The sequence below is a fragment of the Geosmithia morbida genome, assembly GCF_012550715.1.
Source record: "Geosmithia morbida isolate 1262 chromosome Unknown scaffold_0, whole genome shotgun sequence".
NCBI classification, from domain to species: Eukaryota; Fungi; Ascomycota; class Sordariomycetes; order Hypocreales; family Bionectriaceae; genus Geosmithia; species Geosmithia morbida.
The window spans coordinates 407,319-434,916 of record NW_023336187.1 but is presented as its reverse complement, the minus strand read 5'-3'; the positions used below and the strand labels follow the sequence as shown (position 1 = coordinate 434,916).

Genomic DNA, 27,598 nt, shown 5'->3' with positions numbered 1-27,598 from the left:
TTGCATTTCCGGATATGTTGTGGATCCCGTGACATACGGGTCCGGCAGAACGATTCGCCGGACGCACATGTCCTCGCTATAGATAGATAATAGCAGGAAGCCTCACCTTCCTGCTACATCTTCAATCGAGCACACCCTTCCGTTTTCAGGTCTAACCGTAGCCTCACATCGCCAGGTGTGGGTTACGAGGTGACCTGGCTAGGAAGGAGTAGCAGACGCACAGAGTGGCCTAATGCACGCATCTAGCCAACACAGAGATAAACGCACCCTTACACGTTGGATCAAGAGTATCAACGATAACGTAATGATTGATTAAAACGGCAAAGGCTCTTGATGTTATTACTGCATCGTGATGTAGCACTGCGAGTATTATAGTATTATATGCTAAATAATCGATATCCACCAGCGCAACCAACAAGATTGTAACAATAAGATGATATGCATTGTTTTACAAGCTACGACTAGCCTAGCCAAATTCCTCTCTGGCTATTTCAAAACCTCCTCGCATATCACATGTCATCCTTTTTCCCGGGTTGTCAGTCAAAAGCAGACATTGTCTGGTCGATTATGACGTGAACATTGTCAAAGTCGGCGCGAGAAAGACCGCGAGGATAGATCAAAGCCAAAGCAATGAACAGAGGCAAATGAAGCAGTCGTAGGTTTTGATACCAAGACGGGGTGATGGTAGCAGAAATATTGTCAATTCGCTCAGAGGTGGTTTGTGTGTTGCTGTTAGGTGTCAGATTCTTGATTTTCAAAACATTGACCTTGCTGAGCTCGATGCACATGCATCGCCATCTCGGTTACTATTGCGAATATCTTGACCCCGTCATACAATCGTGGGACGTTTGATCGGCAAATTCGCGACGAAGGGCTCATCTGTTCTTCATCTGTTCTTGATATCACCGTCCTATCGTCTGTCCAACGTTAACCTCCATCCCGGAGGGGCCCATCAGCAATATGCCTCGACCTGTCATGATCAGTGATGCCGGTCAAGAAAATATGCCCAACCGTTCAGCATATAAACTCATACGAGACGCGATGCGATCAATACACTGCAGATTTCCACGGTTGACAGCTGCGCAGAAGGTGTTGGTTCCAGAGCATGCGGCTAACGAGTATCTGCCGCAGCACGTATCAATACACTATGACAAGCTGCTTGCTATCTTGGCCCATCTTCTTTCTTTTACGGTTTCTCTCTCTCTCTTTTTCTTTTTCCTTTTTTCTTCACAACGCCACCCGTCTATGATGAACGACAGCGATCAAGGACGGACAGAAGCCCTGGTCCACTCGGTTCTCAATCTATTCTAGAGCGAACTGGGCATCCTAAACAAACGAATGTCCCCACACGCACGCACGCAACCTCCCAAAACAGATGCGACGGGGCCGGCCGTCGATGGCGCGAGACGTCGATGCAATCACGCACCGATGCCGGACAAATAGACTACCCCCCCATCGCACCTTGCCGGCACCGTTTCGACAAGGATCTTTCGCATCATTCCCATGTTGATGAGTTTTCCCGGCCATCTCGCCCACCATGAACCTCTTGGCTGCCATCACGACAGCGCCGCTAGCCTTTAATCGTGCATAGCTATTCGCCCATCCCTGGTTTCTTTGGTCGACCAAGTTTCCGCCAAGGACCCCTAATATGTTCGTAGAGGATTTTTCTCTTCCCACGTGAAAGAATACAAGTAGTTTGGGATTCCCTTCTCCTTCTCCTCCTCTCCTCACCGTATCCCATCTCGTAAGACGTCTCGGTCAAGGAACAAGCAAACAAGCACGCCCGCACGCACGCACGCACGCACACTCCATGGCGGAATCCAATTCCTTGTCCGAGGTGACGGAGTCGTCGCCCAACGACAACGACACGAATGTCACCAAGCCTGTCTCTCGCCTCACGAGATGGTTCCGCAGTCCGCTGTTCAACGTCATCATCGTCGGATTCATCTCCTTTACCCAGCCGGGCATCTGGAATGCGCTCAACAGTACGTAACACTCGCACGACCAGCTCCGCGTGGGAAACGGTGAGACTGACACGAAAGTCGCCAGGTACCGGCGCCGGTGGCCAGCAGGAGCCTTATCTGGTTAACGGAGCCAACTCTCTGACATTCGGGTATGTTTGTCGATGTACTCGGAGCAATCCCCTGTAGGATACGATACCAGTGACCAAACGCATATATCTGACCTCTGCAGCATCATGGTGTTCGGCTGCTCCATCTTCTCCATGGTAGCCAACAAGATTGGCATCAACAAGGTCCTCATCATCGGCACCCTAGGCTACGCACCCTACTCGGCAGCTCTGTACGTCAACAACCGCTACGGAACCGAGTGGTTTGTCCTGTTTGGCGGGGCTACATGCGGCATCGCTGCCTCGGCCCTGTGGGCGTCCGAGGGTGCTATTGCCCTCGGATACGGAGACGTCAGAAATCGCGGAAAGTACAGTACGTTCTAGACACTTTCCCATCTCCCTCTGTCTCTCTCCCTCTCTCCCTCTCTTCTCCACCTTTTCCCCCTCTCTCCTCCATCCCCCCTCTCTCTTCTACTCCCAAATCCACCAGGGCGGATCGCTGATTTATAAATAAAAACAGCCGGAATATGGCTCGGACTCCGCGAACTAGGCCAGCTCCTCGGCTCGTCCATCCAGCTCTCCCTCAATGTCAAGGACGGAAACCGCGGCAAGGTATCGTACACGACGTACCTGGTCCTCATCAGCCTACAGTGTCTCGGCCTCCCGCTCTCCCTCCTCATCTCGCCCCCCGAGAAGATCATCCGCTCAGACGGATCCATGATGGGCAACGCTGCCATTGCTAGCAGGGAGAAGACGGTCAAGGCGACGCTGAAGAGCATGTGGGCACTACTCAAGAGGAAGCAGATGTTCCTGTTGATTCCCGTCATGGTGGGTTTCAACTGGAATTCTACATACCTGGGAATCTATCAGACAGCATAGTAAGTAACGGTCTGCTTCGTTCTCCTTCTCTTCTCCTTCCTTCCTCCTCTTCAATGTTTCACCTAGAGAATGGAAGGCTAGGATATGAGAAAAGAAGGAGAAGCGAGAAAAGGACGCAGAGAGCCTATGAACAGTTTTGCTCACAACCCGCCTACAGCTTCTCCGTCCGTGCCAGGACCCTAAGCTCCCTCGTCTCAGGCATAGTAGCCACTATGGCCAACATCATCTGGGGATGGGTCTTTGACCTCAAGCGCTTCAGCCGTCCCGTCCTCGCCAAGTTCGCCTGGGGCTTCTCTGCAACCACCATGCTGGGCCTGATGAGCTGGCAGATTGCCAATGAGAAGTACTACGCCGACGCCGTTCCGGCCGTGACTCTCGACTGGGCGAACTCCGGGTTCGGAAGGGGATTCGCAAGCATGGTCCTAATCAGGTACGGTTCCAGATCCCGCCTCTCCAGCTGCCTTTGCTAACAGTCTTCTCTTCTCTTTCCTCGCGTCTTTGCGTGTGTACAGATTCTTCAACGAGTCCCACTACATGTTCATCTATTGGATTATAGGCGCCTTCTTCGACGACCTGGAGACGCTGACGCTGGCCGTGGGGATGGTCCGATCCTTCGAATCACTCGGATCAACCGTGGCTTTCGGCATCGGCGCCGCTAAGGTGTCGCCCATGGCCAACCTCGTCGTTGCGTTTGTCCTGCTCTGCATCACCATTCCGACGACTACGCTTGCCGTGCTCCTGGTTCCCGAGAGGCCGGAGCAGACGAAGCTCATCGAGGAGACGGAGGAGGACGAGCCGGCTGTTGAGACCATCACCGAGTCCACGGGCGTTGATTCCAAGGGATCGACAGCTTAGGATGGGTGTTGTCAGCGTATGATGGTAGATATTACTATATACATATTCCAAAGGGTTTACAGCATCGCATACAATTTTTTTTTCACACGAGAGAAAGCGCGGTGCGGTCAAGATATATTTCGTTGCACCATCGAGGTCCAGGAATTCAACTGTCGTCTACCAGTCTAATGAATTCCGAACATTCGGACGCCAGACGGGCCCTAAAAACTTTTTGAACATTTCTGTCTCTGTCCTTGCCAAAAGCGCAGGCCTTCAGGAACCTTTACATGGTATTGGCACACCCGTGTCAACCAAAAAAAAAAATTTAATTAATTATTTTAAAAAAAATAAAAATAAACCACTCTCGGAATTCCACACGCCAGTCTGGTCTAAGTCGGCTCCTCTAAAGGGCAAAACGAAACAGAGGGACAAGACAAAGGGATAAGAGAAGAAGAAGAAGAATATTGAAGAAGAAAAGGGAATGATGGAAAGGAGGTAGAAACAGAATAGTGCCCTGGCACACACAAGTCTACCGGGGTCTTCCATCACAGAGGGTAACAGAGGGTAAACGACTCCTCTGGACGAGGGAGGACCTCGACGTCGGCAAACGACGCAAACGAGGTATCGGGCTTCTTCCCCAGGGCCCTCATCGATTCTGTCAAGGGGACGGCCTCACCGTTGGAACGGCGGTGGGTGCAGGTAGACTTGGGCTTCGGCGCAATATAACTCTCCATGTATGTCTCAAAGGTATGTAGTTGGTGGTAGGCCTTTTTATTTCCCGGGATATGTGTCAGTTCATCTACTCTTTAGAGGAGAATAATAAAAAAGAGAGTGATGGAGACAAGCAAAAAGAAAAAAAGGCAGAATAAGATGAGAGGCAGACAGAGAGAGAGAGGCCTTACACCGTCTGTGCTGGGATACGCAGCCCTGAGGCCACCAGGAACCAGCCTGTCATACAATCCCATGGCTCCCGACTCGGCGAAATCCTCACTCCATTTAGTACGAGCGTAGTCAGTGACACAGGCCGTATCAAGGTTGTAGTTGTCCTGCCAAATCTTGGAGTTGCTGAAGGGTGCTCCTGCGCCGCCGCCGCCGGTGATGTCGGCCTGACCATACCAGTCGAGCTGGTGGGACATTTCGTGGGCCATGACGGTCTGGAACAGACCGTCATCTTGAAAGGTGATGGACCCCTCGCTTGAAGTGTGAGCTACGCTTTCCTCGTAGACAAACGAAGGCAGGAGGATCACTTCCGAGACGAATTCCCTCATGTCGAGGGGCATGCGGCCAAATACCTGTTTGTTTACCCCTTGAATGTCAGGATATGCGAACATGTCTGGCGCTGGCTTGCCTGTGCACAATTCCTGTTCTCTCTCTCTTCTTTTCTTTTCTTTTCAACTCACCTCAATCATGTCTTCCCTGGTCTTGGAGGTGTTGGTGTGCCGGCACATTGTCCAAGGCATGTTGCAGTCGCCGTAGCGTACGTTGAAGACCTCCACGTCGACGGACTTGTAGTCCTGGGCCTCGATCTCGCGCTTGCAGTCTTTCGGGATCCATCCATACCCCCAGGGCTCTATAGTATAGTTTGTCCTCATCGGGAGCGCCTCGAGGAGCCCGTCATTGATAGTTCCTCTGAGGTCAAGGCGTGGGACCGCTGCCGGCAGTGGCAGGGTGTAGTTCCACTCAGCAGCAGACACCGTGGACGGCATGGCCGCGCCCATCAGGGCGAAAAGGGAAGCTTTGGCCATAGCGTGACGTTTGTGGGGAAGTACGAGGGTGTCGGCTTCCAACGTTTAAACGACTTTTGGTCTTGTAGAGGCAACGGCGCTCTCCGGTCGTTCTCCAAAGCCACACCGTCCTTTATATATGCATTCGGCTGGTTACATGTCGTCCATGTTACCAATTTCTTCTTCGCAAGCTAGTAGGACTTTTTCTACCTTCCAACAAATTCTTCGCTAGTACGGAAAACCCTCTTCGTAGCGCATCTCGAATCGAGACGGAGAGTTGGCGGCGGGATGGTGCGACTATGATGCTACAAAGCTTGGTGATGATTGCAATATCGTGTGATGACGAATCATGGAACAGGGGCATACATGACCTCTGGTTTTCTCTCTACCTTTACCACTAACCAGTGGCATACTTTATCCAGCCTCTGGGGGGCTTCAACTCCTAGCGATGAGGTTGCCGGAAGGAAATGGAACGAAAAGACTCCGGCGCGTTCATGTTACATTCTGGACCGCATGGCTGATCTGTGGCTGTAATAAAGATTTCTTATGTCAACTTCCTACGGTAGCCGGATATGGGAAAAGCTTGGACGCGCTGTTCTAGCCAGATCTGCGTGCTCGAGTTTCCAACAGGGAATACGACAACGTCCTTACTTACATGTTCATTGACAGGAGAGTTGACGTACTGTTTCCAAGAGGTTACGTATAAGCTGTCGTATATAGAAGGACGGTTGACGGGCCGGGCCGTCAGCCCGACATGTATGTACCCTCATGTAGCGTTACGGGAGGACCAAGAAAGACAGAATAATACATACCAATCATCGAGTAGCGTGAGTGTCACTACGTAATGTCATAGATTAATGCAACATTGAGACGATCGAGAAGCAGCAAGCAAGACAGGAGTGATAATGGCTCGAGGCTCAAAGCGTATACATTGTCCAATTCTTGTTGGGACGGCGATGTTTTAAACAAATGAGACGGGAAGCAGCCACACGGCGGCGGCCCGAAAGCCGAATGCTCGTGCGCTTTTGAACTCGTTGGCAATCATTTCTGTCTCAGGTCAACAAAGTCTGTGAAGAACGGTTAGCAAGGCCTCGCACAATGACAGGAATGTCGTTGGTATGAGCGCTGGTTACGACGGCTATGCGTCGTGGCTATGGTCGAAGTTTTGAACTTGTTGCGAGTGCACGCATAGGATCGTCAGAGTGGCGGCGCCTCGAAAGGGCTGGGGTGTTTCAATTCTCTGGTTCTGACTTTTAAAAGGTGAGGTTTGGTGCCGATTGAGAATTGAAATCTGAAACGGGACAGATATCGAAGACTAGAGTACGTCAAACGTCATGTCTATGAGTTGTCGTGAAGCTTGATGTGTGCCATAGAGTTGATATACCGGCAGCGTTGCACCAAGTGACGAGGCAGGTTCGCATGAAAGGAGAGAGTAAGAAAAGGATGGGTTCCAGGCTAGCAAGCAGTGGCCATGATGATGATGGTGATGATGTATATGGAAAGAATCACGTTTCATATCAGGGCCTGGAACAGATCCTCTGCTTCTGCCTCTCCGTATGTGCTTTGCACCTTCCTTACAATAGATGTTTTGTTCTTTCCTTTCACATGTGATTGTAGTTATTTCAAGGTGTGGCCGGTGTTTATGTGGCTGGTGCACAGACAACACGCGCCACAGTTAGCGCTTGCACGGCGTAATGAATCCCAGGCCTAGTTGCATAGCGCTCGAGATGAAGAGGCACCTATGAGAGGATATTACCGAAATTACCCATTATTATCAACTGTCAGGTGCATTACGAGTTACAGGTCCTGCCTCTACGAGCACTCATAGTTCCGATCAAGCGGGTAAACAATACGAGTAGTAATCCTCTAGATTATCCGTGCCTTATTCTACAGCGGCACATCGACGCAAGGTACAGGTGGGGGAGGGGGGGGACAGCGCCACCGTGGGCTGTTTGGAAGACCAGTCGATGGGCCTAGGAAGACCCGGAAATGGAAAGACAGGAAAGTGTAAGACTGGGAAAGGAAAAGAAACCGAGTAATGGGAGGAAGGAAGTGGACTGACATGGCGAAACAATCACGTTACTTTTCCCCCAACTTGCTTCGTTGGCTGGTTCCTAGTAGTTGTATGACTACCTGTACAGGTATTGCCAACTACTAGTACGGATACAGTATTATTGCAGGCACTGGCAAAGAGTCAGAGTGGCGCCACAGATTGGCCTCGGCATCCGTGAAAAGTCCGCTGACCCTTGACTGCTTGGCTTCAGTCTTTGGGCCTGACCTTTACAGGTACAGATTGCTCGTACTTGAATCCTCACTCGTAGTCTCGTACAGTCTGGAGCCCCTCCAATCCCATGAATGTGGCCCCTGTCCATTTGACGGTTATTACTCGTTGAAGGCTAGTACTTTATATGGAGTATCAATCCTGTGCTTTGGTAGATTCGTAGCCTTGGGTGACTTGTGATCTGCCCACTCTGTCAAGACGCAAGTAGGAAGTAGGTACGAGTACGGAGTATAATGTATTGCAGGTACAATAGTACTTTGAGTAAGCCCACTCCCACATTGGCATCTCGCCACGCCCAAATTTGCCTGCCTTTTGTTCAATCTGTACGGTATTAGTCCGGATCCTTGGGCTCCCGTGCACACACATACACACACACACACACACACCCCCCCCACAGTTAACCCCTATAGATCAGCATCAACAATCAAATCAGGGCCCTTTTTCTACTCTTTATTTTTTTCCCTCTCCCTCCCTCTCTCTCTCTCTTTGTTCTCCTTCACACTCTTCCCTCCTTATTTTCCTGTGCTGATTCAATCATTTAATTGTTTCTTTTTCTCCAATACCCGATAACTTTCCGTCCTTTGGCGCCCTCGCAGTCACTCGTCTGACTCTTCCGTTCCTTTTGATTTTTTTTGTCCCTCCTTTCTTACCAAAAGGAGCGCAGGAGAAAGAGAACACTATTCAAATACACTGAAACCCCGCCGTCCCCAGTCGATCCGAAACGAAACAAACGCGGCAAGCACCAGCAACAGCCAAGATGCCCGGTCGCACACTACCGACCTTTACCCTCGCCGAGGTCGAAGCGCACAACTCGAAGAGGTCATGCTACATGACCTACCAGGGAAAAGTCTACGACCTGACCGACTTCATCGACGAGCACCCCGGCGGCGGCCAGCTCCTGATCGACTACGCCGGCAAGGACATCGAGGCCATCCTCAAGGACCCCGTCTCCCACCCTCACTCCGAGGCCGCCTACGAGATCCTCGACGAGTCCATCGTCGGCTTCCTCGCCAAGGACAAGTCCAACGGCAGCGCCAATGGCACCAGCACCGGCATCAGCAGCAACGCCAACGGCGACGGGTCCGTCGAGTACGTCCACCCTCGCACCGGCATGTCCTGCGAGGAAGACCTCACCAAGGACACCGACTACAACGTCGACTACAAGAAGAACAAATTCCTCGACCTCAGCCAGCCTCTACTCATGCAGCTGTGGCGCAGCGGCTTCAGCAAGGAGTTCTACCTCGACCAGGTCCACCGTCCGCGACACTACAAGGGCGGCAAGTCTGCCCCCCTCTTTGGCAACTTTCTCGAGCCCCTCTCCCTCACGCCCTGGTGGGTCGTTCCCACCATCTGGCTCCCCTGTGTCTCCTATGGCATGTACATCGCCAGCAGGGGCCTGGGGCCCATCGGTCTGGTCGGCTACTTTGGCTTTGGTCTCCTCTTCTGGACCCTGATTGAGTACTGTCTTCATCGCTTCCTGTTCCATCTTGACGGGTATGCTATACCCCTCTTTCCTTCCCTCTCTCTCCCCCCCCCCCTCCATGTACGTGTGTGCTGACGTGTGCTGAATGATAGCTACCTTCCCGATCACCGCATCGCCCTGACCCTTCATTTCCTCCTCCACGGTATCCACCACTACCTTCCCATGGACCGCTACCGCCTCGTCATGCCCCCCACCCTGTTCATCGTCCTCGCCACCCCCTTCTGGAAGTTCGCCCACACCCTCGTCTTCTGGGACTGGCACGGCGCCGTCGCCGGCTTCTGCGGTGGCGTCTTCGGCTACATCTGCTACGACCTTACCCACTACTTCCTCCACCACGAGAATCTTCCCCTCTGGTACAAGGCTCTCAAGAAGTACCACCTCGAGCACCATTTCCTCGACTACGAGCTCGGCTTTGGTGTCACGAGCAGGTTCTGGGACGACATCTTTGGCACTGGCCTCCCCGCCGCCAAATCTGCCTAGTCGTTGGTCCGTAGTCTTCTGGGAGCCCCCCTCCCCCCTCCTTCTTTCATCTTCCGCGGAAACACTTCTTTGGGAACCTTCTCCCTTCTCTCGGATAACCACGCGTCGTGTTGTCGGGAGATTTTTGCATATAGGCAGATCTCTTTTTTTTTCTTCCTTCTCATGTATGAATGAGAATACGGAAGAAAGAACTGCTCGGAGTTTGGTTTGTAATCTGGGATGAAATCTTTTCCTCTTTTCTTTTTTTTTCTCACTATGCGGCAGTGAAACATCACATGGACGACGAAAAGCATCACCCCGCAAAGGTTCGGGTGTACATATCAGTGTGCGTGGTCCTATCTGCCATGGAAACATATAATATTCTAATAGTGGTGGCGGCAGGGCAGACCTGTGCTGCTCGAGATGGGCGAAACGATGTAATGGCTTATTTTGTTTGCAGTTATCTCCTACCTACCTACGTGTATACTTAATGCAATAATCTAGATTAATACTTGAGCGACTAGTAGTTGCATCCAATTCATACAAACTTCCCACTCCAGTCCTCCGTGAACAATCCTCAGTAGGTGGCCAGGCCACAGTCCTGGATGGAGCGTCTGGACCTCGGGAAGCCTGGGGTTGAAATCACCAGCGACCAGGCCATGTCCACCGATACCTCGGGAGGTCCGTTCACCAGACAGGTAGTGTAAATGCGGTGCTTGAAAATGTCCAGTCCATGGCAACAGATGGACGGCCCATCTCATACATTCACCGTTTCCTACACTGACTGCTTCCTTACGATTTGATTTTTGTGAGATCGTCTCAGCCTCATCTCCCAATCCCTAGTCCTTTATAAAAAAAAGTCCAGACATGGGTGGAAGATACTAACACGTAATAGAAAGACGTCAATTACTTTCCTAGATACAGTATCATAACAGGCTCAAAATGTGACATGATCTTCAAGAAGATTTTTTTTTCCAAAAAAAAAAGGATCAGAAGAAAAGAAACAAGGAAGAAATAGAGCAGATCGCATCAAATTCTCCAGCCGATCCTAACCACAATATGCTGCAGGGTAGTTGCGATTCAAACATACAGGGGCCTGCCTACTTGAGAAGGTGCAACCATGAAGTTAGCGGTACCTTCCCTAAATAGTTCATCGCTCCTCACTTGGGACAAACACAATTCACACTCGCGTGCCTCGCACAGATATCTTATCAAACACGAATATAAAACGTTCATTACTATCCTAGGACGGCACGGCAACACGGGAAAGAATCACCACTCCTCTACGCATCCACCCCGCCCTCCGATCGGCCAAAGAGGTTCATGTACTCCCCATAATACGTAGTTGCGCGCCGGCAATTACACCGTCCAGCTCCACTCTCCATCCCCCTCCAGATCCCGATCCGTCTCCGATCACAGGCCAACATCTCTCCCATCCCTCGATTCGACTCATCATCGAACTGTACTGACCCGACCACCTCTCCCCTCGGCAGCTTCGATCCTAGTTCAGCGAACCCTTCCCGCATAGCCAATCGCGCCTGGGCCGCCTTGTTTCCTCTCTGCCCCCCCCGGTTGGCCAGGGGCTCTCGAGAACCGTTTGAGCTCCTGGCAACTGGCCGTGCCGCGACTGCGCCCATGACTCAGATCTCGTGCGAGACCTTGGTCTGAAGCGCCCAGCCTGCTGCTCCAGCGAGATATTTCCACGACCACAACAACAGTCGGCAGCCAGGTCTCATGACCCGATTGCCAGGCATGACTGCCGAGGAAAAGGCTGCTGCTGCTGCTGCTGCTGCTTCTGCCAGTCGCAATCAACAACAACTACAGCATGCACCTACATCTGCCAATGCCGTCGCCATGCCTGTGCAATCAAACCCTGGAGCTGTAGCAGCAGGGTCCGGAACTGCTATGCCGTATCATCCCCGGTCTGAGGCGTCACTTATCAAGCGATACCGTGTCGAGATAGCTGCCAGCACCTCGAGCGTCTTCTCCACCCTCGCCGCATTCCCCCTCGACAGCATCAAGACGCGCATGCAGACATACCAGTACAAGGGCTTCATCGACTGCGTGCGCCACACACACCGCACCGAGAAACTCGGTGGCTTCTTCAGAGGTATGCCTTGTGCGCCCATGGTGTGCAACGATGACCTCCCGGCCTTGGAAGCTGACAATTGCCCCGGCCTCCCCCTCTAGGTGTGACGGCCCCAATGGCCAGTGTCGCCCTCGTGCGAACCGTGTCGTTTTCTATATACCAGCGTGCCAAGTACGCCTACGCCGGGTGGATAAACAAGAACACGGGCTACGACGTCATTCGACACGTCAACCAGCAGGGAACATACCCCAACATGTACTCGTTAGCCTGCTTCGGTGCGGCCGGTGCAACAGCCGGATCTGCCATCACCTTCCTGGCCTGCCCGTTTGAGCTCACAAAGCTGAGCGCGCAGGTGTCGGAGCTCCTGACGCAGCGATCGGGCACCGACGAGCGCAGTCGCGCCGTGGCATCCAGCTACCAGAACAAGGGGACCCTCAGGACGATGAGAAACATTGTCAAGCACCGCGGAGCTGCTGGCCTCTACACAGGCTTCCGCTTCCACCTAAGTGCGTTCACCACCTCCCCCCCACCTTCTCTTCAACACGCATTGACTTATGACTGACACGAGCTGGGGAAAAACCTGGATAGTGCGCGAGACATTGGGCACGTCCATCTACTTCATGGTCTACGAGAGCAGCAAGCAGCTCATCACCACATTCGGCGGCGACAGCCCCAACACGAACAAGTTTGCCGTCGTCACCGCCGGCGGCCTATGCGGACTTGTATCATGGGCCATAATCTGTGAGTCTGTCTTGACATGCCTTCACCTGTCACATCTCTAAAAAAAGCTTTTTCTTTTCTTCTCTTTTATTTCTCCTTTCTTTTCTTCTTCTTTTTCTCTCTCCCTCTTCGCCCCTTTCTCTTCTTTTTATCCATGTTGATTGACTGAATTGGATTGACTGATCTACCGGGGGGGAAAAACTAGACCCCATCGACTCGGCCAAGAGCATCTATCAGCGCAACGCCCTCCTCTACTCCAAGGGCGAGACGGTCCCCTCCCCCAAGATTGAGTTCTTCAAAGGTCGCATGTACCGCGGTCTGGGGGTATCCATGGGCCGATCATGTCTCGTCAACGCCATCTTCTTCTCTTCATTCGAGTTTATAAAGAAGCATATCAAATCCATGGAAGATGCACCACCTTCTTACTAGTCTCTTACACTCTACTCTCCATTTCCACAACTCTACTCCCATCTACTTTTCTCTCTACCTCTTTTTATTCTTCTTCTTCATATATATTCTCAGCTTTTCCTGTCTTTTTGAAAGGGCATTTGGTCAGGGTCATGTTCGGACGGGGACGGGGGGGGGGGGGGGGGGGGGGGGGGGGGGGGGGGGGGCGGCAATAGGCAATTGCATGTAATCTGGCGTTTCTTATTCATGAACAAAAAAAAGGATTGAAATTGATTTTCGTGTCTTCTATTTCTTTTCCCCTTGACATAACCAGCCGTGTTCCCCATGATACGACATCATCATATATTCCCCGTTTCCTCCACCCATAAACCCCCCCCTCCAAAACAAAAAAAAAAAAGTGCTACCCCGGACCTCACGTCACTGATTCAAAACACCACGTACTAGTACGTCAACAACTACGTCATGTAAATGCATATTAACCTTGGGGAACAATTCTTTTTACATGGGAATAAAAAAACAACCCAGCCAGCCCTTGTGACTTTTTTATATGAGAGGAAGAAAGCGGGCAAAGACAAAAAAAAAGTATAGTCATGAAAAGGAAACAAAAAAAAATCGTATGTGGTAAAACAAAAAGAAAAAGAGAGTATGAAAAGATGAAAGATGAGATGGGGGACAAAAAAGTGATGAAAGATGAGGAGGAATAGAGAGAGAGAGTATTTATATGTGTGTGTGTGGAAAATGAGAAGTTTTTAAAAAAGAGAAAGAATGAAAAAACTAATCCTGAGATGCCTTGAGCTCCTGCTCGACCTGAGCCTTGACGAGCTCACGCACCTTGACAAAGTCATTGTCGACGGACGAGACCCTCTTCTCCTTCTTCTCCAGACCGACAAACTCACTGGGGAGGACCTTCTTCTCAAAGTCGAAGCCCTCCTCGCCTCGGAGGGCCATGTCGACGGCACCCGAGAACTTGGCGGGGTGGGCGGTGGCGAGAGATATGTGCGGGAGCTGCTTGTCGGCCACCTGGTCCATGGAGCGCTGGGCGGCGGCGATGCCGACCGACGAGTGCGGGTCGAGGACGTAACCGACGAAGTGGTACATCTCCTGGATGGTTTCGATGGTCTGTGAGTCCGTGACGCGCTCGCTGTCAAAGTCGCGCTTGGCCGCGCTCAGCACGTCCTGGTACACGGGGCCGAAGGCGCCCGTCTCCTTGAGCTCGCGCAGCCATTTGCTCACCTCCTGGCTGGCCTGCTTCTTGTTCCAGTAGTCGTCCATGCCCGCCGACGAGGCGAACTCGTATGCTAGGAACCACAGGAGACGCTCAAAGTTGCTCGACACCAGAATATCCATGGCCGGGCTGAGCGTCTCCTTGACACCGTCCGGGTGCGACATGGCACCGTCCACGGCCAGGCCGCCCACAGCCTCCGTGCCCTGAGCTACCTTCTTCTCGTACTTGCCCGACTTCCAGAACCGGTCCAGTATGTCGTTCTCGTTGGTGGCCACAATCAGCTTGTCCACGGGGAGGCCCATGCGCAGCGCAAAGTAGCCCGCCAGGATGTCGCCGAAATTGCCTGTCGGCACTGTGAAGCGCACCTTATCGCCCAACTTGAACGTCGACGATTGCTTGGTCAGCGAGAAGTACGAGTGGAAGTAGTAGACGATCTGCGCGAGGATCCTAGCCCAGTTGATCGAGTTGACGGCTCCCAGGTTGAGCGACTCGTTGGCGTCCTTGTCGGCAAACAGAGCCTTGACGATGTCCTGTGCACGAGCCATGTAAGTTGTGATATTTCTTCTTCATTCTTGCTTTGCTTGGGAAAGGGGAACTGCTGCTCTAATGAAGGCTATGGATGAAGACGTACCTGACAGTCGTCAAAGGTTCCGGTGACGGCAAGGTTGTGAACGTTCTCGTCGAGGACAGTCGTCATTTGCGACTCCTGTATGGGGCTCACGCGGCCCTTGGGGTGGAGGATGAAGACGGAAACGTCCTTCTTCCCGCGCAGACCGTAGATGGCGGCGGAGCCGGTATCACCGCTGGTAGCACCGACGACGGAGAGGTGATGCCTGTCTGTTGAAGAGGGGGAGCAGGGGCGTGTCAGCCGCTTCTGTCTCGCCAGAGAGTTTTACGCACTCTTGTGTGTTCTGTTGTGGACATACCTCTTCCCGTCTTGCCCTTGTTCTTCCTGACGAGGAAGTACTCGAAAAGGTTACCGAGGAACTGCAGAGCGACGTCCTTGAAGGCGAACGTAGGACCGTGGAACAGTTCGAGGAGGTAGAGGTTGTCGCGGAGGTGGACGAGGGGCGTGGTCTCCGGGGCGCGGAAGGTGGCGTAGCTGCGGTTGATGATATCGCGGAGGTCGTCGGCGGGGATCTCGTCGCGCGAGATGTAGAGGCTGAGGATCTCGAAGGCTAGTTCGGGGAAGCTGAGATCCTTCCAGCTTTCTAGGGATTCGACCTTGGGGATGGCCTCCGGGATGTAGAGGCCACCGTCGTTTGCAAGGCCCTTGAGGACGACCTCTTCAAAAGAGAACTAGCAGGGACGAGACGTCAGAGAGTTAGCCAAAACCAAGACCCAGTCTCTCAATGCATCCCGTCCATCATCGAGAGAGAGAGAGAGAGAGAGAGGAAGTATCGGGTGCAAAACATGTCAACTTACCCCCTCATCCTCTCCACGAGTACTCAGGTATCGCTGAGCCTGGGTATGCGTGGCCGAGGAGCCGCCATTTCGGCTGGTTGCACCGTTCGCCGTCATCTTCGGGGTTGGGTGCAAAGGAGAATCAATTTATTCTCTTTCCGTCCCCTTCCTATGTATATTTCGCGGCCGGCTGTCAGACGGGCGGTATCGGAGGGGAAGCGCGGGGCAGAAGGAGAGAAGCGTGACGTTGTTTGGCCGCCGTCCGGCGTCGAAGAGTCGTGTTGGAGATTTGGGGGGGGGAGGAGGGACGGTTGTTGAATTTTTTTCTCGGCGGGGGAGACGGGCCGGTGAGCTTTTGGCTTGATCGAAAGGTAGATTGCTAAGGTGCGTGGTTGGCCTTTCTCTTATACGAGAGAAAAGGGAAGGGGAAGGAAAAAAAAAAGAGGCGAAAGAGGCGAGAGAGGGAGGAGAGGTGGGAGAGGATGAGTCCCCCCGAGGCTCTTTGAAGGATGGTACGAAGTGGGGGGCAGGGCAGCAAGCGCGGGGACCAACTTTTTGCTTCGTTGCGGGCACATTTTTTTTCCCCCCGGGCAGGTGGGGTTTGTATCTCTCAGTATTATTACTGTGAACAATGACTACGGCGCTATTAGGTACTGCTAATAACAATGTCATCTCCTCCCTCACTGCTGCTAAGTCTAGCGGTAACATCACGGTACTAAAACCTCTTGTTCTATGCAGAATGTGCTGTGCGACTTCTTTATATATAAATATGTGATATGTATAATATAATATATATGTGTAGGTTTCCTTTCTCAATGCAACGCTATGAAACCATCCTTGTGACATGATGGAGGGGCAGAGGAGGGGGGGATATGCAGAGAGATGATAGAGGGGGGGGAAGACACCACGAGAGAGACAGGGAGGGGTAAAGAGACAATAGAATCAACAGGTCACCATTCACTTGTCAGGAGATACAAGTGCTCGGAAAGAGAAGAGAGGAAAAAAGGAGAAAGAAAAACAGAAAAAGTGGAAATCGCCAGAGCGAGAAAGGAGAGAAGAATCACTCAAGACGTATTAGTGGACAAAGATCGCTCTTTGGCTCTTCGCACTACTGGAATCAACATGGATAAATTTGGTAAAGCGACCACGTCCCTTCCCCTCATCAATGACGACAAAATCAAACGAAAACGACGCATAGCTATCGCTGCTTCTTTTTGGACTCATGTGTATTGCGTTTCTGTGGACATTCTCAGGATCATACGAGGTCGTAAATGCGTATATCAGGAACCCCTCAAGGATACCCCAAAGGGGAAAGAAAAAGGACTGGGAAAAAAAAATGAATCCCTTGTTTTTTTTTTTTTTTACCTTGTCCCTCCGGTTCACCTCCGATCCACGCGCCCCTCACCTCCCCTCCCATTTTCCATGTCCGTGCCCATTCCCGTTTCCTATCCTTCCTATACCGAGGAGTGTAATGAAAGAAGAAAAAAAGAGAAGAAAAAAACGTCACACCGTTTTCGATCCCCAAAAAAAAAAAAAACAAGCAATGCCCTTATGCGCTATGCCGTATTTAAACAATTCACACCCGACCAGATCCCCCATGTCGGTTGTGAAATTTGGTAAACGCCGCAAATACATGGTGTACACTCGCCTCAAGGCGATTCACGGGTAGCCGGTTAGCCTCGCCCGCTTTTGCTGATCGCGAAGGACTCTAAGACTCTCCGTTGCGACGGCCTCCACGGGCAGGACCTCCGTTGCGGTTGCCACGCCCACGTCCACGGCCGTCGCCTCGGTAGCCGCCACGGCCCCGTCCACGGTGACCGCTACCCTCGCGCTCGCTGCGTCCGCGGTTGCGCTGCACTTGGTGGAAGCCGTCGCCGGGGTCCGCTGCCGCTGCTGTAGGGACCGGAGCCTGCATGCCTCTCATCAGCTTCTGGTAGGCCACAAATGCTCGGGCGCACGGAAATGTCAGTCTCTTACCTGCGCACTAGGCTCGGGATGGTCGTCAGCCCATGACTTCCTGTTAGCTGTCTTGGTGGGAGCAGCAGTGGAGCCAGCTTCCGTCTCGCCCGGGTTGCGGGGCACCTGCACCCAGTCCTGCAAGGTTGACGACGTGTCGTTCTGGGTGTCCCAGTTGGCAGCCGCCGCGGCATTGGCCGCGTCGTCCGCAACCTGCATGTTGCTGATGCCGTTGGTGGCCGTCTCCACGGCGTGGCCGTTGGTAGATGGGGCTCCCTCGGCCGCGATCTCGTTGACCGTGGCGTTGGCAATGGTGGGGTCCGTGGCAACCTCCTTGTCCGTCTCGACAGCCTCAGCGTCGTAGGGCATCTTGTAGGTTCGTGCGATGGTCTTAATCTGGTCGTCTGTGATGCGTGCGTAAGTAGGGTGAACTGCAGTGAGGATGACGACATTGTACACGTACAGTTGGTCTGCAGGAGCTCGCCAGGAACGCTAACAATCCGGTCCGAAGAACCGTTGACCAGCTTCAGCATCGAGCTCACGGCACTGTCGTCGCCTGTGTAGATAGCCAGGAGGACGCCTTCGATGGCCTGGCTCTCGTCGGATTCGGGATCGGCGGCGTCTTCTCGGCGGTAGGCAGCCAGGCGGAGGAACTGGGAGATGAGGAGCAGATTGGCCTTCTGAGTCTTCTCGAAATCAGCCTTGGCCTCGGCGACAGCCTGCGCCTTGGCCTTCTCCACCCTTTGCTCAAGCTCAGCCTTGTCCGCAGCCGCCTGAGCCCGGTACTGCTCATCGATCTTGATGATCTGGGCGAGCTGCTCCTCATACTGAGCAACCTGGGCCTCGAGCGCGGGCTTCTTGAGGATCTGTGTCTTTTGGTCGGCGTTGATGATCCTGGACGCAACCAAGAGGTCGAGGGACTTTCCGGGGTGCTGGGCAAGCAGAGAGTCGGTCTTGGATGCGTTGGCCTGAACGAGATTAGTGTCGTGTGACCAGAAAAGTGCATCTGTGTGCAAAAATGTTTGGCGAGGGGGGAAAAGGAAGAAAAAGCTCACAATCTTCTTGTTCACATTCCGGATGTTCCTATTACATACTGTCAGCTCCGCAAGGCAGAAGATTAGGACTGCCGGGTGACGTTTATTTACTTCTGAAGCTCCTTGATGTAGGGACTCCCGAAGCCATCGTCGGCTGCGGGACCAGAAGCGGTGCTGCGGGCGGGAGAGTCGGTGCGCTCGACAGCCCTAGCCACCTTCTTCTTGGGCGACTTGGGCTGTGTGGGGGCAACGGGAGCGGCCATTTCGAATGTCGGGTGACTGATATGCGTTCGTATGCGAGAGAGAGAGATTTTGGGTGTAGGTATGTGCGAGATGGTGCCCGGTTCTATCGTAGCGGTTACCAGGGTTGTGCAGGGGATAGGGTATGGATGAAAAGAGAGAAGAGATGTGCGATGCGGGAGTATTCCTCGTCTTGGACTGAATCAATGCAGAGGGTCTGCGATGAATATTATACACAAGCTTGAAAAGGAAGAAGAAAGGGTAAGTGAAGGTTGATTGCTAGGATGGCGAAAAGAGTCTGGGGGTGGAGGAGGAGAGGAAAGAAAGTGAAGTGAGGTCAGACCTGGAGTTTTCTGCAGGGAACCTGGTGCTGCTAAGCTGAGGGCTTCTGCTGGCGGCGCCTGGCGGGTTTTGTGGAGTGACGCCAGTCGCCAGCTGTCCACCGGCCGCCCGCCCAGTTCAACAGCCCAGCGCTACGACCCAACCGAGTTCTGTGGATTCTCATAGAAGCGGTAGGAAACATGGCCACCTTGACCCTCAATTGAGTACTGTAGAGTAATGCCTGTACCACTGCTGCATGTGGCTGACTGGCAATATCAATACGATTCATCATCACTACGCTATTCGTACCATTTACCACTTGTAGTTTTGCGGGCGGGCAATCGTACATGTATGCCAGTGAAGCAGGCACAGTACACTGGCAAACACAATAGCTCGGACCCCATTGTGCCCCCCCCCTTCCTTGTGGGCAACATACAGATATCTAGGACGATGCATCCGGACCAGAGTCGCACAAAGCGAATCAAAGACCGCTACCAGCTTGTAGATCAGGTCTATTGTATCCGATACCGTTGTTCCAAGGTCCGCATCATGCTCCTGTCCTCTGCCTGTATTTTTCATGTAACCTCCGTCGGTCTCAATGTGCATCCGGTGTTACCACGTGTCTTTTCACGACGTGAACCTTTCCGCCTCCTGAGAGTTTAGACAACCAGGTGCACGTCGGTATTCCAAATGGAATACCCTATGCATAATGCCGGCGCCCCCATTGCTTTTCCGTGTCGTTGGGAGAAAATTCCCCGGAGTTTGTGCATCAGGCACTGGAGCTCATCTGTCCAAGAAGTCATCTCGCATCCCGCCCCCATTCTTTTTCGAAAAGAGCCCGGCGATAAGGGGGGAGTTCTCGCAACGGCGCGTCGTCGGTAAACCTCCAAATCGATCGTGTAGGGGGTCGCTGGGTGGCTTAGCCGTGCTATGATAAGGTCGTCTATAGCTGTTGGGCATTTTCAACCCTTGAATTTACCCAGAGTATCCTGGATTGGCGAGTTAGCGATAGTCGTGTCGACAATAACCGGTACGCATTACATACCCTCGTGACCTTCTTTACGCTCCTAGCTGCTAGGCCACGCTCGCCAGACTGCTTTGAGTGGATGGCGGCTTCCTTGACAAGACTGCCGGCTTGATCAGTACCCTCGTCATGCCCAGGAGAGAAGGACGTATACTCACGACTCCATAAAGAGGACATAGTTGAGATAGATCTGCGGGAACCATGTCAGCAAATTGTTGGCGATGGATGTCGAGAGCAACAACGCGTCTTACGCAACATACCGTGACATCAGCATTCTTCTTGATATTCAGGTTCGAGTGCGCTTTGATGATTTTCTTTATGGTTGCCTTGGGGTAGGGCTTCTTTCCGACGAGAGCCATGATGGATATTATTGTTGATAAATGTCGAGAGCTTAAAGAATGATGTTAGAGCATAGGTAACGATGCGATAACAGACCAGAGCGCGTCTCTCTTGAATGTTGTGTGTGGAGAGACTGAGCGACTGACCAATCGGCAGTGGCTATTAGGCAAGGCCAGTTAACGACGTAATAAATAACACCCGTGCTCGTATTTCCTTCCTACTGGCAGAGTTTATTGGGATGGAGGGGCGGCATGGAATAGACTGTGCCTATAAAGTACAAACACAGTCTAAAAGCACGGTACCCCACCACGCAACGCTGTTCGAAGCTTTTGACACTGGTGCTGTGTTGCGCCAGCCAAAGCTCCCTGGGCTACTTTGACTCTGCGCAACCAACTGTCCTTCGTTCTTTCTGCCTATCATGTCTGGAATACTGGGGCGTCGCATGGTAAGTAAAGATCTGTGCAAGTCTCACGAGTGGCCAGACTTCTGACAGACCTGTGCAGCTCTCCAAGGCCGAGGAGGAGGGGTCAGACGAGGTCGAGGTCCGTCGTGAGGACCAGGACAAGATCAACCGGTTCAGCCGTCTGCATCAACGCGAGCTGGTCCTCAAGGAGCAGCTTGAAGGCAAAAACGCAAGTCACCTACACAGATACCGTCCTCGACTCCCTCCCAACACCCCGAGATTGAGAACCAGCTCTGGCTGACCTGTGTTTGTGTGTGTACAACAGAAGGAGAAGGAGGAACTTGACGACCTCTCCACCGAGCTCGAGCTAGCAGATGAAGACGAAAAGATCCAGTATGTCCTACGATCCTGCGAGATACACATAGACGAGACGGGCGGTGTGCTGACGGTGTTGTCCAAAGATACAAGATCGGCGACTCATTCTTCCACGTACCCCTGGAGCAGGCTCAGGAGATGCTAGGATCAGCCACCGAACGAACAGAAGAGGAGTCGGACGCGCTGGAGGAGAAGTTGAGCAAGATTCAGGACGAGATGAAGCAGCTCAAGGTAGAGCTCTACGCCAGGTTTGGCAAGCAAATCAACTTGGAGACCTAAGTGGTCGATTTCTTTAGGCGCACATCGTACATGCTGTGGTTTCCCCGCCTCTGTACGGTTCTTCTCATTTCTCTTTGAGAGAGTGCGTCTGAATGTCGTAAATTTTCTCTCTTTGATCCTGCTCCTCTACTTTATCCCTGCAGTAAAACCTTTCCAAGAGGCAGATCAGCACATTCTTTATTCATAACGCCGTAATTAAGACATGAGTAGGATATATGTCATGATTGTACCACCTACAGGGACAAGAGCAAAACAACAACATGTAGTCACGTGCAAGCGGGGAGGAAATTACAAGACAAGGCTTGCAAATCTTCGACCAAGCAGCCCAAAAAAAGGGCCGGAGGACGTGCGCAGAATGGCGGGAATAAGAGCCAATGACAGACACGGCTATTGACGGGATTCCCAGTCTGTAAGCCGGATGTGGGGACGTCCGATTCCATTTGCATATCATTACTACTACCACGTCCGCGCTCAACCCCGTTGTCCTGTATCTTTTGATAGCACGATACAGAATGTAGCTGATTTTACTTTTATTCTCCCTTTTTTTTTTTTGCTTCTCTCCAAAGACAAAGTACAGGAGCCGTCAGGGAGCACGTTATGACCAACTAGAAACAGGAGAATGAAAAGGAAGGCCGCCGGTAACAAGACCGGTCAATCCTTTGATCCGATGCCGGCTCGCCCCTCCCAAACCCCCGCGGGATGCAATGGTGGGTTACATACACCGGTGCTCTATCCGTCCCATGGTCCCATGAGATTGCGACAGCGCATATTCGTCGGTGCTAGTAATGGAACTCTCGTACTCGTACCATGTGCCTTGCCGATTAACAGCCAATCCAAGCAGCAGGGTGCCGGTTTTCCCGTCCTGCCATCCACTTTCTGATCTTATCGGGGGGGGGGGGGGGGGTTCTTTTTTTTTCCTGTCTCAAAAAGTACCGGAGGGCACATCTAGAACCGACCAAAGGGAGGTGTACGGTACATGACCAATCTCTCTCTCTCTCTCCGCCACTTTTGACGTCGGTCTCTCCCGTCTTCCCTCCTTCCTTCCTTTATTGATCTTCACTCCCTGGGAGCGCGCGCACACACACACACACGCACGCAAGATCTCTGCACACTCCCGCTGGCTTGTTCCATGACTTAGTTCTTGTCTCATGCTGAATTCCATGGTATTGCACTGCTCTTGGCAAGAAACAGTTTGGAAGTAGTTGGTGGTCTTTTGCCAGTAGCCAGCAGGCGCTGGGAAACCAAGATGGCTTATACCGAGAGCCAGATCAGCGACGCCATTTCGGATGGTACGCAGTATGAAGATCGTATGTCTCTCCCCCCCTCTCTCTCCAACCTGTACCCTCTCTTCTGCTCTTTCCTCCCCTTTCCTCCCGAAAACTGACGATATCAAGGCGGCAGAGAGAGAGCGTCAATTCAGGAAAACATTCACCGACTAGAGCAGATTGAGTCTCAATACGAAGAGGAAGATGTCGGTAGGGGTATGGGTGCTCTGCACCACATTCGTTCCAGGACACGAAGTCGAGGACACGGCGACGACAATGTCATCGGGTGGAAGTACAAGGACGCTGACGATCCATACAATTGGCCAGCGGTAAGTTCTCTCTTGTGTGTGTGCACTCGTATCAACATACTCGTTGCATCATTTCTCAAGTCTGACATCCCTGCTTGTAAAGCCCAAGAAAGCAGCCATTACTTCCCTGACCGGCCTCCTTGTCATCAACTCGACCGTGGGATCTTCCCTCCCCAGCATGGCTGTACCTAAGATGGCTGAGCTGTGGAACGTCACCTCGCACGAGCAGATGGTCCTTCCCATATCCGTCTACCTGATCGGCTACGTCGCCGGCCCCATGATATGGGGACCCCTCAGCGAGCATCTTGGGCGTCGGAACCTGACCATCATCACATTCATCTGCTTCTCCCTCTTCACCATGGCCTGCGGCTTCTCACCCAGCTGGCCGGCGCTGCTGGTGTTTCGCCTCTTCTGCGGTCTCTTTGGAAGCTCGCCAATTGCCATCGTCGCGGGTATACTGGCTGATATGTACAACGATGCTAGGGAAAGGGGAAGAGCATTTTCAATCTTCATGGTGGTGAGTAGACTGCCAAGCCAAAGATTTCCTTCTTTCCGCAACGATTCAAGAAGATGACTTGTCTGACACACAAAAATGGAATGCAATACAAGACAACCGTTTTTGGTCCCCTATTGGCCCCCATCATATCAGGGTTCTGCTCCGACACCATCGGCTGGCGCTGGACCTTCTGGGTGGCCGTGATGCTATGCGCCGTGACGCTTGTCGCCCTCGTGGCCTTTCTCCCCGAGACGTACGGCCCCATCCTGCTGCACCGGCGCGCCATCCGTATGCGCAAGGAGGACCCCAGCTCCCGGGTCATTGCGCCGCGCGAGCTCGAGACGACCAACATGTCACACCTGTTCACCGTGGTGCTGACACGCCCGATCCGCATGCTCTTCTCCGAGGCCATCGTGTCGGCCACGTGCGCATACCTGGCTCTCGTGTACGCCATCTTCTACATGTCCTTCCAGGCCTTCCCCATAATCTTCCGCGACCTGTACGGTCTCTCGACGGGAGTCACGGGTCTGTGCTACCTCCCCATTGGCGGCGGGGCTATGCTGTCACTCCCCATATTCTGGACCTGGGACCACATACTTTCCCAGGCCGTCGCCCAGGGCAAGCCCTGGACCAGGCGAGAGGAATTTCGCCGCCTGCCGCTTGCCCTGCTCGGCGGGCCCTTATTCGTCGTCGCCCTGTTCTGGCTGGGATGGTCCGCAAAGGCCGACACCTCCTTCGTGGCACCCATGATCGCCGGCGTGCCCTTTGGCCTCGGCTTCATGCTCATCTTCATGGCCCTGCTCAATTACCTCACCGACGCCTACGACTTCTTCGCCGCCTCCGCAAATGCCGTCGCCTCCATGTGCCGGTCCCTGCTGGCCGTCGTCCTGCCCCTCGCCACCACTCCCATGTTTGCCTCGCTCAAGATCTCGGGTGCCTGCTCGCTCCTCGGTGGCCTCAGCGCGGGCATGTGCGTCATCCCCATCATCTTCATATGGAAGGGCCCTTCCATCAGGGCGAGGTCCAAGTTCTGCATCGCCCTCACCGAGAAGAGGGAGCATGTCGCACGTAAGCTCGAGGAGGAGAGGTTGAAGCTCGAGAGGGAGGAAGCCAAGGAGAAGGGCGAAGAGGTCTGATTGGTTGCCATATACCGGCAGTACACTTCGAATAGAAAGAAGGCGAATAATTCTTCCTGTTTGGTTTTTCATCTTTAGGTAATCATGGATAATTGGGAAAGAGAATAGTGATGGGAGTCATGGTCGGCATACCCTTGTCGTGAATTGCATAGTTAGCCTACTACTGGAATGAGTCGAATTGCGAAGTCTTTTTTTTGTTTGTTTGTTTTTACAAGTATTACTGAAAGACACAGAATACACGGCGTGCTCGACCACCACCATCTCGATCAGTCTCTACTCGTACACCTCTGGCATCATTCGACGTCTGATTTTCCGTAGGACCGCCCCTAACCTGATATAAAACGTTCTGAACCGACCTGTCTTCTTCGATATAGCAGAATCAGTAACCCAAGACACCTGGCCTTCAGCAGACACTTGATGGATGGCGAAGTCTCTGACGCCGACGCCGTCTGTAGCAGAAGCAAGTCTATTCCTTTCCTCCCGCTCGTGTGCAGGATATCTTGCCCACGATGCCGGGGGCGTAGAGAGTCTCCATGACTTCCTCTTCCCTTCTGCCCTGCTGCTGCTCCGTGACACTCCTGCATAATCTGATTTTGACGAAGTGGGAGTGGCGTTCTTTGGGGAACACTCTGCCACATTGCATCGTGAATGCTGGGACGATCCATCGTGGAGGGCGGCGGACCTGTTATCACCGCTGGCGGGCTGGTGAGACGACGACCACCGTGAAGAACTGGTGTTAGGTGTCCGAGCACGTGTAGAGGAACTGCCCCGTCTGCGCTCGTCGTCGAGCCTTATTGCTCTCCGCCACAGCTCCACAGTCTCCTCATCCATCTCCGGGCGGGCACTGTTAATGGAATGAGACGGGCTCCGGCTCAGATGCGACATGTTCTCCCCCGAGCTCCTAGACGCCGGCAGCTCGATCCCCGCGGCATGATGCGTTGTGCCATCTTCGGTGTCACCCAGGATGCCGGAGCCATAGCTTTGTTGGCGGTCGGTCTCTTGCGGTACCTCCAGATGGATCGTGGGTATCGGCGGCGCGGCGGACCCTGATGGTGCTGTAGACATGTTTCTGTGGCAGGGACCACTGCCGGGAGACCCCTACCGGAAGTTTCGTCCGTCTGGCTTCTGTTCTGGTCCTTTCCCAATGATGAGGAGTTTAGCAGTTCCTGAAGACTCGGTAGGTTAAGCAGGCTCAGGCCGCAGTCAGTCGGCGCCGGTTACCTGCGACAACGTGTCTGGCAAGCACAGAGCAGATTCATATATGGCAAACATCCATCCGTAGCTGGGCTTGAAGCTTAAACGCGACGGGTAGGAATCCATGCAGGTACCATCCCCCAACGGCAGAGTCCTGGGCCAGCATAGACCGTGACGTGGGCCGCTCTGGGTCAGCTGCACGGCAAGCATACGGCAAAGACCATCATGGCTCTTGCTAATACCTGGAGCTGAGCCATATCGACACATGAGCCGTGATGAACTATGACAGATGGTAGGACGCGCCTTCCATGAGTGATTCGCGCCATCTCTTCAACGGAGTGCTGCGCCACTAAGGATCATGAAAGGCAGGCTGAGGTGAAGATGAAAAGGTGAAGCTGCACTTTATGGGGCCACCCCACTTGGGAGAAGAAAAAAAGAAAGAGACAGAGTGAGAAGTCACATCAGGGAAGGCAGGGGAGGCGGTGTCTTTCATCTTCTATCTTTCCCTTTTGAACGGAAGGTGGTGCTATGGGGTTTCCCGATTATCAGAGGGATGGAGCAAACCGGCTGCCGCGTGCATACATCACATTACACGTAATATTACTACATATACGTGTAATACGGCGCTGCTGCTGATACAGCAGAAAGTGTCCGAGTCGGAGATAATTGCAACGCCAAGTAGGCCTGTGATAGCATGGCACAGAGGATCATATCAAGCAGCTGGTCATGGCGTGCTTGCATTAGTACATGTGCAATGCCTGATGTCTGGTTACGTGGCTGTGATACCCTCTTTTTTTTTTTTCTTTTTTTTCTTCGTGTGGCGGACGATTATTACCGGGTATGCTATTGCTGTGAGTTAGTCGTACTGTCTGAGGGAGACGCACATACATAAACATGTACGGAGAGTTGGGTCTTGACGGATTATCGCTACAATACTACATGTTCTAGCGATATTGACCAATACCTCCTGGTTCGGGTTGTCTGGTAGGAAGAGAAGCGTCAAGAGTGGCGAGAGCCGTGGTAGCCTGCCTGTAGGTAGCGGCAGTCGTATGTGACCTGGTCTGATACTTACAAGTTACTGATGGGCGGTGGCTGATAGAGGTAGTGAGTAGTATTATTACTATCATCATTGTCATCATCATCATCATCATCACTACTAGCAGTATTATTCTTCACTGCAATAATATTCCGTTGTCCCGATACACACTTGCAGCCGGAAATACTCGTACGATAACTTACTAGTGATAGCACATGGGATGGCCTGTAATATGGTATTATTCGTAGTTTTTTTCTTGCAGCTTCTCAAGTCCGAATACGAATGAGAACAACACTCACATCCCACACAGCGGTACACGTGAAGAGCAAGACATTGCAAAGGACCCCACAGTTGTCAGACCAACGGCGATATTGCATCGAGACCAGGGAATTAGCGCCAGGTTCGGCTCGGCAGCCAAATGGCGCAATGCGACGGCGGCTATTACTTTTGCTGCGATAGACTGTAGTATTACTTTAGCGTTTATGTTAGTTTCTTCATCTTTTTTTTTCTTTTTTCTTTTCTAGGCTAGTGATATCACCGTATTGATTTTTTCTTCTTCTTCAAGGGACTCGGCAGGATGGAAGGAGGACCCTGTACCTGTACCCATTCTGCGGCTCG

General features: G+C 52.6%; 10 protein-coding genes across 10 annotated transcripts; 5 read left to right on the top strand and 5 right to left on the bottom strand.

Moving 5' to 3' along the window:
• Positions 1-1,810: 1,810 nt before the first annotated feature.
• On the top strand, positions 1,811-3,802 carry GMORB2_0135 (Ion channel regulatory protein UNC-93; the record flags this gene model as incomplete). The annotated part of the gene is made up of 6 exons (XM_035462121.1): positions 1,811-1,985; positions 2,050-2,113; positions 2,194-2,441; positions 2,589-2,946; positions 3,105-3,377; positions 3,460-3,802. The coding sequence occupies 6 exons, from the start codon at positions 1,811-1,813 to the stop codon at positions 3,800-3,802; spliced, it is 1,461 nt and encodes a 486-aa protein (XP_035325051.1).
• A 524-nt stretch (positions 3,803-4,326) lies between these two features.
• Positions 4,327-5,526, bottom strand: GMORB2_0134 (uncharacterized protein; the record flags this gene model as incomplete). The annotated part of the gene is made up of 3 exons (XM_035462120.1): positions 4,327-4,548; positions 4,684-5,073; positions 5,263-5,526. The coding sequence occupies 3 exons, from the start codon at positions 5,524-5,526 to the stop codon at positions 4,327-4,329; spliced, it is 876 nt and encodes a 291-aa protein (XP_035325050.1).
• Positions 5,527-8,543: 3,017 nt separating this feature from the next.
• GMORB2_0133 (4-hydroxysphinganine ceramide fatty acyl 2-hydroxylase) lies at positions 8,544-9,749 on the top strand (the record flags this gene model as incomplete). Its single annotated transcript, XM_035462119.1, has 2 exons — positions 8,544-9,280; positions 9,362-9,749. 2 exons carry the CDS (start codon positions 8,544-8,546, stop codon positions 9,747-9,749), a joined length of 1,125 nt encoding a protein of 374 aa, XP_035325049.1.
• Positions 9,750-11,480: 1,731 nt separating this feature from the next.
• Positions 11,481-12,966, top strand: GMORB2_0132 (Mitochondrial carrier protein; the record flags this gene model as incomplete). Its single annotated transcript, XM_035462118.1, has 4 exons — positions 11,481-11,838; positions 11,919-12,323; positions 12,406-12,558; positions 12,743-12,966. The coding sequence occupies 4 exons, from the start codon at positions 11,481-11,483 to the stop codon at positions 12,964-12,966; spliced, it is 1,140 nt and encodes a 379-aa protein (XP_035325048.1).
• A 753-nt stretch (positions 12,967-13,719) lies between these two features.
• On the bottom strand, positions 13,720-15,691 carry GMORB2_0131 (threonine synthase; the record flags this gene model as incomplete). Its single annotated transcript, XM_035462117.1, has 4 exons — positions 13,720-14,700; positions 14,802-15,007; positions 15,097-15,370; positions 15,596-15,691. The coding sequence occupies 4 exons, from the start codon at positions 15,689-15,691 to the stop codon at positions 13,720-13,722; spliced, it is 1,557 nt and encodes a 518-aa protein (XP_035325047.1).
• Positions 15,692-17,282: 1,591 nt separating this feature from the next.
• Positions 17,283-18,827, bottom strand: GMORB2_0130 (uncharacterized protein; the record flags this gene model as incomplete). The annotated part of the gene is made up of 5 exons (XM_035462116.1): positions 17,283-17,483; positions 17,552-17,961; positions 17,994-18,498; positions 18,586-18,613; positions 18,676-18,827. 5 exons carry the CDS (start codon positions 18,825-18,827, stop codon positions 17,283-17,285), a joined length of 1,296 nt encoding a protein of 431 aa, XP_035325046.1.
• Positions 18,828-20,087: 1,260 nt separating this feature from the next.
• GMORB2_0129 (uncharacterized protein) lies at positions 20,088-20,508 on the bottom strand (the record flags this gene model as incomplete). The annotated part of the gene is made up of 4 exons (XM_035462115.1): positions 20,088-20,114; positions 20,171-20,252; positions 20,308-20,339; positions 20,410-20,508. 4 exons carry the CDS (start codon positions 20,506-20,508, stop codon positions 20,088-20,090), a joined length of 240 nt encoding a protein of 79 aa, XP_035325045.1.
• Positions 20,509-20,906: 398 nt separating this feature from the next.
• On the top strand, positions 20,907-21,545 carry GMORB2_0128 (prefoldin subunit 4; the record flags this gene model as incomplete). The annotated part of the gene is made up of 4 exons (XM_035462114.1): positions 20,907-20,933; positions 20,992-21,030; positions 21,217-21,284; positions 21,353-21,545. 4 exons carry the CDS (start codon positions 20,907-20,909, stop codon positions 21,543-21,545), a joined length of 327 nt encoding a protein of 108 aa, XP_035325044.1.
• A 1,246-nt stretch (positions 21,546-22,791) lies between these two features.
• On the top strand, positions 22,792-24,750 carry GMORB2_0127 (Fungal trichothecene efflux pump (TRI12); the record flags this gene model as incomplete). The annotated part of the gene is made up of 4 exons (XM_035462113.1): positions 22,792-22,834; positions 22,985-23,139; positions 23,222-23,635; positions 23,728-24,750. 4 exons carry the CDS (start codon positions 22,792-22,794, stop codon positions 24,748-24,750), a joined length of 1,635 nt encoding a protein of 544 aa, XP_035325043.1.
• Positions 24,751-25,216: 466 nt separating this feature from the next.
• GMORB2_0126 (uncharacterized protein) lies at positions 25,217-25,815 on the bottom strand (the record flags this gene model as incomplete). Its single annotated transcript, XM_035462112.1, has 2 exons — positions 25,217-25,328; positions 25,433-25,815. The coding sequence occupies 2 exons, from the start codon at positions 25,813-25,815 to the stop codon at positions 25,217-25,219; spliced, it is 495 nt and encodes a 164-aa protein (XP_035325042.1).
• Between the last annotated feature and the right edge of the window lie 1,783 nt (positions 25,816-27,598).